Consider the following 9,117-nt stretch of genomic DNA (forward strand, 5'->3'; position numbering starts at 1 on the left):
GGTGGTGATAAAAACTAAAATGGCTCAGTAGGCTGATTCCCTTTCATTCATTCATTCATTCATTCAATCCCACTGTAGTCCATTAAAAAGCCATTGGAGACTCTTTCAGCTGCCCATACATGGCTTGAATGGATAGAATTTGGTTAGTGATAAGAGAACTCGATTTGTTTAGTTGGTATAAGTAAAGGAAAATACACTTTTAGAAACTAGTTTTACCTCTTGAGGTTTGCAGAATCATATTTTTTGGAAAAAGAAATTCTTAAATTAGCATACCATCAGTCATCTTTATAGTTGGGGGGGGGGGGGGGGGGGGGGTACAGTATTAACTCTGAATGTAGTAAAAGTCAGCAGGTGGTAGTCTATGCTTTATTTAGAAAGGAGAACATTGAACCCTCAGGATGAAAGCTGTATTTGCCATAACCTGCTCATTAACTAAATCCCCAAATGTTCTCGTCCTCCTCTTTTGTATTTAAAGGGGTCCTCCAGCTATTTTTAAATGTTTACTGTTGAAACTGAAATTTAAATATCTTAAAGTGAGCACACTAAAGTGTAAAAAAACAAAAACATTTTGAGCTAAATAGTTTTTTGTTGTTGTTGACACTACTGCAAACTTTAATGGAGTAGGGCACAGCTGCCAAAGTGCTAATTTCAGGCAAAGCTGGTGGGGTTATTTAAGACCAACCAGAAGCTGTAACTTGGTTGGTTGTGGCATACATTTTGCAAGGGTGAACACATTTGTCAGTATGCAGCCCTCGTTGTCTTCTGGGGCTCTCCTCAGCAGCTCAGAGTCGTCGTTGTCCTCGAAGCACGAGAAAAATATGTTTAGCTCGTCCGGTAGGGTGGTGTTAAATGTCCTCGAAGTGGCTGGCTTTCTTTTTGTAATCCGTGATCATTAGGAGCCCCTGCCACATACGCCTCGTGTTCGACCCGTTGGATTGCTCCTCTACTTTGTGCATATACTTGTGTTTCGCTATATTGGAGTGTGGATTCTGAATGGTCGGACCAACGCTGTGCAGACCTGACCACTGGAACTTTCCTTTTGAGTCTTTGTTTGCAGGCGGCGATAAGCAAAATGGCGTCGTCAGATTTACTGAAAGGAGGAGGAGAGACGGCCTTACCTGTTTCTAAAAGACATGTAGCAGTAGTCAAGCCTGCAATTTACACGGGTAGGACAGTCAATGTGTTGGTAATAATTCTGGAGCACGGACCTCAAATTACCTTTATAGTTTTCAAGATGTAGGATTTTCATAAGCAAAGTGTCATGATGATGTGGCAAGTGACACTTTACTTCTCGAAAGTCCAATATCTGCAAAACGTGACTGCTGACATGCAAAACATTTTGGGACTGTATCAACAGTGGTATAATGATAAAAAATACCAAAAGATAGTTTTTGCATGGAGTTTTCCTTTAATGTTGAGTTAGGCTATTTGTTTCAGTTGGCATACAGACAATATCATTGCGATAAAATCTATTTCAATATCTGCCCAAATACAAAAAAAGATCAGTGGACTAATGGAAAAAAATGCCAAAATATCGTTTTTTTGTGGATTTTTCCAAGAAGAACAAGTGTAGAACTAACATAAAATTATAATAATTGTCATCTTCCCGTCTTCATGACGCTGACGTTTTAGAGAATATATATTCAATATCACAAACGAAAAAATATCTTGTTATTCGGCTGCTTTTACTCCTTAGTATAGTGACAATGACACTTTTCTAGCGTTAGTATCGGCCTTTCTCCCCACACCTAATAATATCACATTGAGGGGTGCTGGCCACTGTCTGATGGCTATAGCTGAGAGACATATTAATAATATGAACAATCCATTACTAATTACCCATCTTTAATGGGAATGAAGACGTGGGCGGGGCAATCTATTGTGGGTGCAGTAGTCTAATTATAATTTCTAAACTGAAGTGGGTCTGGGTATGGTGTATAAAGTCCACTCTGGTGGGATCGAATTCAAACGAGTCTTCCTGCAGGAGAAGAGCCGTACGTGACCTGTAAAAAACGAAGCGTGCGTAATTTACAATGGCGAAATGGGAAATGCGAATGGACGTTCTAAAATGTTTGGCGGTGCTTGAGCTGGATGACATGGATTCAGACGGAAGGGGGGAACTTGATGAGATGTATCAAGAGATCTATGATGATAAATATGGCATTTTTTCAGTAGATTCCGATTCTGACTGTGAGGCGTATGGGATCCCTGCCAGGGTGCCAGCGGCACCACAACGCAAGCAGCAAAACTCCCGCAGTTGCTACAGTCAACATGGGCGCAAAAAAGCCCCTACGTTGCCCACTGTGGAGCCGTCACCAACTGAGATGGAGAGCGATAACAAGGGGGCGGACGGCACAGTTTGGGTGAAACAGCCTGTTGGTAACGCCACGGGTCGATTATTAACACAGAACGACACCAGAGTGGAATCAGGCCCTACACCATATGCAAAAGACAGAATCGACGGTGCCTACGCCAGCTTTCATTGTTTGTGTGACATGGAGATGTTGCAGCGCATCAGGGACTGTACTGTGGCCGAGGCGCACCGGGCGCAAGGAAAAAACACAACATGGGACTTGTCTGTGGAGGAATTGGAAGCATTCATTGCGGTCCTGTATGTCCGTGGGCTATACGGCAATAGACAAGCGTCTTTGGATGGCTACTGGTCATGTTTAAAATCAGATTTCTTTCGAGACACAATGCCAGTGGACCGCTTCACAGAAATCATGCGGTACCTGCGTTTTGACACAAGAGAGATCAGACGCCCCCGGACAAATTCGAACAAATTCGCCGTGGTCTCAGAAGTTTGGAACGCGTTTGTACGGAACTGCGTTGCATGTTACAAGCCAGGGTTGAACATCACTGTTGAGGAGCAACGGTTCCTTACAAGTGGGGAGGTCATCAAGTTTTCGTTGACCGCTGACGTAGACAGCAAGTACGTGCTAAATGTCATTCCTCATGTCGTTCCTTATTCGTGGGAAGATGAATCTCAGAAGCCTGAAAATGTGGCATTGAAGCTTGTGGAACCTTACCTCGGTGCGGGGAGAAATGTCACTACGGACAAGTTCTGCACATCCCTGCCATTAGCAAATAAGTTGATTGCCAACAATACCAACTTGGTCGGGGCCGTGAGTCATTGCGGACGAGAGCTGCCTCCCGTGATGCGTAATCAGACACAGACAAAGCTATACTCCACTACCGTGCTAAAGCATGACAAAGCAACCCTTACGGTTTACAGAAGTAACCCAAGAAAGAACGTCTGTATTCTGAGCACTATGCACCCGACTGTCGCCATCGGGAGCGACCGAACGAGAGAACCGGAGACCGTGACGTTCTATAATAGCAACAGGGTAGGTTTCACATTACGATATTTTCTTAAACATCATGCCATACACGTGTCATGCACTTGCAGACTACCAAATGGGTTGTTGTTTTTCATTTGGGGATGTAATGCTAATCAATTGTATTCTATCCCATAGGTTGACGTAAATAGGATGACAAGAGAGCGCACGGTGGAGGTTGTGACAGGGTTGGAGAAAGGAGGTTCACACCGCTGGCCCCTTGCGGTATTCTTCAACCTTCTTGACCTGGCTGCAATCAACGCATATGTTTTGTTCACGCAATGCACCGCTAAGACAGTGTCAAGGAGAGATTTCGTCATGGATCTGGCATTCGAGCTTCGCGAGAAGCACATGAGTGCCAGTGCCGCACCGCCTCCTCCCCTCCCCTCCCACCCATCCAGGACACAGTCTGTGAAACGAAGACCCGGAGCAAGGTGCGCAGATCGACACGGAACAAGGCTCCTGAAAGCTGTGGGTAGTGCAACGGATTTGCTTGTGGGTCTTGCGCACGCAAATATCCAGAACAACAGAAGACGAGAGATGAATTCATGCGTTAGGCTAAAGGCGCATATCCCAAAGGCACAAGATACTGTCTCCAGTGAATTAACAACCGAGTCTGTGTTATAGCATGGATATATTGCCACTAATTCTCCTGTATGCATGTAATGTTTCAACATTGTGTTTTGCACCCTACCAATTGTGTTACAAATAAAATGCAGAAACTTGATAACATTGTATTTTTTTTATTCAAAGAAAAAATTTAAACACAAGACAGATTTTACACAAATTGTCTATTATCAATTGATAGCCATTACATTTATGAGTTATGTAATTAATGATGATTGTGACATTACCAAGTTTTGAGTGCAGATGATTTGATAGTGGATAAGACATACTTTTGTAATGTCCAGCCAGTTAGAATTGTGTCATTACTAAAAGCAAGACAAGTGACTATAAAGTATTATGCCAACACGTGTAACCCCTGAAAAGTCAGGTGTTTTAGTGTACTCCAATTCCTCTTCAACGTTTAGTAAAATATACACTGAATGATTACACCCTATATTATCATACAGTAATTGATAAATATATAGGCTAGGCTATGACAAGAGTATGCTGCATGTGCAACAGCTATACCAGGGATTCTATGTTTTTTGGAGTATATAAAAACTGCTGGTAAAATGGCATATCGTTTTCTATTACTAAACTAGATATGCTGTTTACCTCAAGCATTTCATCATAATATGATAATTAAACTAGAAAGGTACTAGAAAACATGACTTTGAATTGACAAGCGACATATGATCTCTCTTATGCAGCCTATATTGTTTGTCTTTAATGAAAGCCAATTGGAATTTACACAGTCACTACATTCAGAAGTAACGTACCATCCCATTCCTATCAGGGTCTGGCCCATTTGATTTACGGCGCTTCTGACCGATTGTACGTCAATAGGAAAATATACAGTATATATATATATCTTTTTTTTAAAATGGTATGATGCAATACTCTTCAAGATGCTTTCTTCTTAACATACTTGCTTGCCCCTCCAAATAAAATATTTCAATATTTAAACAGAAAGAAGCATCAATCTCCGATAAAGGGCTGCAGGTAGCCTAGTGGTTAGAGTGTTGGACTAACAAGGTTGCAAGATCGAATCCCTGAGCTGAGAAGGTACACATCTGTCGTTCTGCCCCAGTTAATCCACAGTTTTTAGGCCTGTAATTGAAAATAAGAAGTTGTACTTACTGACTTGGCTAGTTAAGAAAAATGAAGCATCTGAGTGAGAGCTAAACATTGCCCCTTTGTCTCTGTATGTGTAGCGCATGTATCTGATGTTGTCTGGGCCAAAAAGAGTATGGCATGTCTTTTAACCAGACAGGATCAGATACATGGACTGCATAAACTGAGTGTACAGTACAAAGCACCTTTCTGATATTGAGTTGCCCCCCCCAACCTTTGCCATCAGAACAGCCTCAATTCGTCAGGGCATGGACTCTTCAAGTTGTCAAAAGCATTCCACAGGGATTTTTTTTTTTTTTTACCGTTATTTTACCAGGTAAGTTGACTGAGAACACGTTCTCATTTGCAGCAACGACCTGGGGAGTAGTTACAGGGGAGAGGAGGGGGATGAATGAGCCAATTGTAAACTGGGGATTATTAGGTGACCATGATGGTTTGAGGGCCAGATTGGGAATTTAGCCAGGACACCGAGGTTAACACCCCTACTCTTACGATAAGTGCCATGGGATCTTTAATGACCTCAGAGAGTCAGGACACCCGTTTAACGTCCCTTCCGAAAAACAGCACCCTACACAGGGCAGTGTCCCCAATCACTGCCCTGGGGCATTGGGATATTTTTTAGACCAGAGGAAAGAGTGCCTCCTACTGGCCCTCCAACACCACTTCCAGCAGCATCTGGTCTCCCATCCAGGGACTGACCAGGACCAACCCTGCTTAGCTTCAGAAGAAAGCCAGCAGTGGTATGCAGGGTGGTATGCTGCTGGCGTATGTTGACTCCAAGCTTCCCACAGTTGTGTCAAGTTGTCTGGATGTCTTTGAGTGGTGGACCATTCTTGATACACACAGGAAACTGTTGAGCGTGAAAAACCCAGCAGCCCTGCAGTTTTTGACATCTGCATTGCTTGCTTTCTGGGGCTTTAGGCTGGGTTACTGTATAACACTTTGTGACATCTGCTGATGTTAAAAGGGCTTTATAAATACATTTGATTGATTTATTTATTGACACAAACCATTGCGCCTGGCACCTACTACCATATCCCAGTCAAAAGCACTTAAATCTTTTGTCTTGCCCATTCACCCTCTGAAGTCACTTTAATAATTTTACCTACATGTACATATTACCTCAATTACCTCGACACCGGTGTCCCCGCACATTGACTCTGTACCGATATCCCCTGTATATAACCCCGCTATTTTTATTTACTGCTGCTCTTTAATTATTTGTTATTCTTATCTCTTACTTTTTAATTATTTTTGGGGTATTTTCTTTAAATTGCATTGTTGGTTTAAGGGCTTGTAAGTAAGCATTTCACTTTAAGGTCTACACCTGTTGTATTCGGTGCATGTGACAAATACAATTTGATTTTATTTGAATGGCACACATACACAATCCATGTCTCAATTGTCTCACGGCTAAAAATCCTTCTTTAACATGTCACCTCCCATTCATCTACACTGATTGAAGTGGATTTAACAAGTGACATCAATAATGGATTATAGCTTTCACCTGGATCCACCTGGTTAGTCAATGTCATGGAAAGAGCTGGTGTTCTTAATATTTTGTATACTCAGTGTATATCGGCATATAGTGAGTAAAAAATCAAATCAAATCAAAAGAATTTGGTCACATACACATGGTTAGCAGATGTTAGTGCGAGTGTAGCGAAATGCTGGTGCTTCTAGTTCCGAACATGCCGTAATATCTAACAAGTAATCTAACAATTTCACAACAACTACCTTAAACAGGGGCACAAACTCTGCAGTTGTTGAACCGATGTCTCTGAATATATCTCTTTCTGTAATGCTTTAATCAGTTAAAATACTTGACATCCAATGAGAGCAAAATTATACTTTTTTAAAACATGATTTTAAGCTCTACATCAGGGATCATCAGCTGCGGGACGATTTTTTTTATGAATGGATGGACACCGGGCCGGAAAATAATTACAAATAATTTGTAGACTGCAAATTGACCACAAGAAGCCCAAACAAGACACATTTCCATGCCCATACTGTGAGATGCTTAAGACAGTGCTACAGGGAGACAGGACGGACAGCTGATCGTCCTCGCAGTGGCAGACCACGTGTAACAACACCTGCACAGGATCGGTACATCCGAACATCACACCTGCGGTACAGGTACAGGATGGCAACAACAACTAACCGAGTTACACCAGGAATGCCCAATCCCTCCATCAGTGCTCAGACTCTTCACAATAGGCCGAGAGAGGTTGGACTAAGGGCTTGTAGGCCTGTTGTAATGCAGGTCCTCATCAGATATCACCGGCAACAACGTTGTCTATGGGCACAAACCCACCATCGCTGGACCAGACAGAACTGGCAAAAAGTGCTCTTCACTGACGAGTCACAGTTTTGTCTCACCAGGGGTGATGGTTGGATTCACGTTTATTGTCGAAGGAATGAGCGTTACACCAAGGCCTGTACTCTGGAGCGGGATCGATTTGGAGGTGGAGGGTCCATCATGGTCTGTGGCGATGTGTCACAGCATCATCGGACTGAGCTTGTTGTCATTGCAGGCAATCTCAACGCTGTGCGTTACAGGGAAGACATCCTCCTCCCTCATGTGGTACCCTTCCTGCAGGCTCATCCTGACATGACCCTCTAGCATGACAATGCCACCAGCCATGCTGCTCGTTCTGAGCATGATTTCCTCCAAGACAGGAATGTCAGTGTTCTGCCATGGCCAGCGAAGAGCCCGGATCTCAATCCCATTGAGCACGTCTGGGACCTGTTGGATCGGATGGTGAGGGCTAGGGCCATTCCCCCCAGAAATGTCCAGGAACTTGCAGGTGCCTTGGTGGAAGAGTTGAGTAACATCTCACAGCAAGAACTGGCAAATCTGGTTCACGAGGAGCAGATGCACTGCAGTACTCAATGCAGCTGGTGGCCACACCAGATACTAACTGTTACTTTTGATTTTGACCCCCCCTTTGTTCAGGGACATAGTATTTCATTTCTGTCACATGTCTGTGGAACTTGTTCAGTTTATGTCTCAGTTGTTGAATCTTGTTATGTTCATACAAATATTTACACATGTTAAGTTTGCTAAAAATAAACACAGTTGACAGTGAGAGTACGTTTCTCTTTTAGCTGTGTTTATATCTCTCTCTTATGCATGAAAATACTTTGGAACAGATTGCCTAAATTAAAATCACTTGGAGCTGAATTGCAGTGTTTTTACAGTCTTTTATGTCCAACAATTAACCCTCCACTGCACATATTGTGTTTTTTAATAAAAATAAATATTTTATCCTATTTTCTGGAAGATTTAGGCTTTCTGATAGTGTATCTGTCACGTTCCTGACCTGTTTTCCATTGTTTTTGTATGTGTTTAGTTGGTCAGGGCGTGAGTTGGGGTGGGCATTCTATGTGTTGTGTTTCTATGTTGGGTTTAATGTGTTGCCTGATATGGTTCTCAATTAGAGGCAGGTGTTTGACATTTCCTCTGATTGAGAACCATATTAAGGTATGCTGTTCTCACTGTTTGTTTGTGGGTGATTGTCTTCCGTGTCTGTGTATGTCGCACCACACGGGACTGTTTCGTTTTCGTTCGTGTATGTAGTCTGTTCCTGTTCGTGGAGTTCTTCGTGTTTATGTAAGTTCACATGTTCAGGTCTGTCTACGTCGTTTTGTAATTTTCCAAGTGTTTTTTCGTGTTCGTCTTCGTCTTTAAATAAATCATCATGTCTTCAACCTACGCTGCATTTTGGTCCGACCCTTACTCCTTCTCCTCCTCCGAGGAGGAGGAAGTAGACAGCCGTTACAGTATCAAGCAGACATTTCATGGTTGCCTGAGGGCAACACTGCCATAAGGGTACTAAAGCACCAAGGAAAATCAGATTTTTTCAGAACATTTATTAACTGAAATATAGTAGAAACAAGCACTCCTTTCATAAGAAAATACAAGTTGGGCATTAACTAATGTTTCACTGCCTCTTAACCCTGAATCTGGGGTCCATTCTTCTTTGCTGTCACTGTCCTCAAGCTCAATGTCCTCACCATCTCACAGGTTATGATT

The 9,117-nt window shown here is 42.6% G+C and overlaps 1 protein-coding gene across 1 annotated transcript; it reads left to right on the forward strand.

Moving 5' to 3' along the window:
* Positions 1-774: 774 nt before the first annotated feature.
* On the forward strand, positions 775-4,047 carry LOC129838811 (uncharacterized). The gene is made up of 2 exons (XM_055906016.1): positions 775-3,347; positions 3,477-4,047. Exons 1-2 carry the CDS (start codon positions 2,034-2,036, stop codon positions 3,963-3,965), a joined length of 1,803 nt encoding a protein of 600 aa, XP_055761991.1. The 5' UTR covers positions 775-2,033; the 3' UTR covers positions 3,966-4,047.
* Positions 4,048-9,117: the final 5,070 nt, after the last annotated feature.

Source organism: Salvelinus fontinalis, chromosome 3, assembly GCF_029448725.1.
Source record: "Salvelinus fontinalis isolate EN_2023a chromosome 3, ASM2944872v1, whole genome shotgun sequence".
Classification (NCBI taxonomy): Eukaryota; Metazoa; Chordata; class Actinopteri; order Salmoniformes; family Salmonidae; genus Salvelinus; species Salvelinus fontinalis.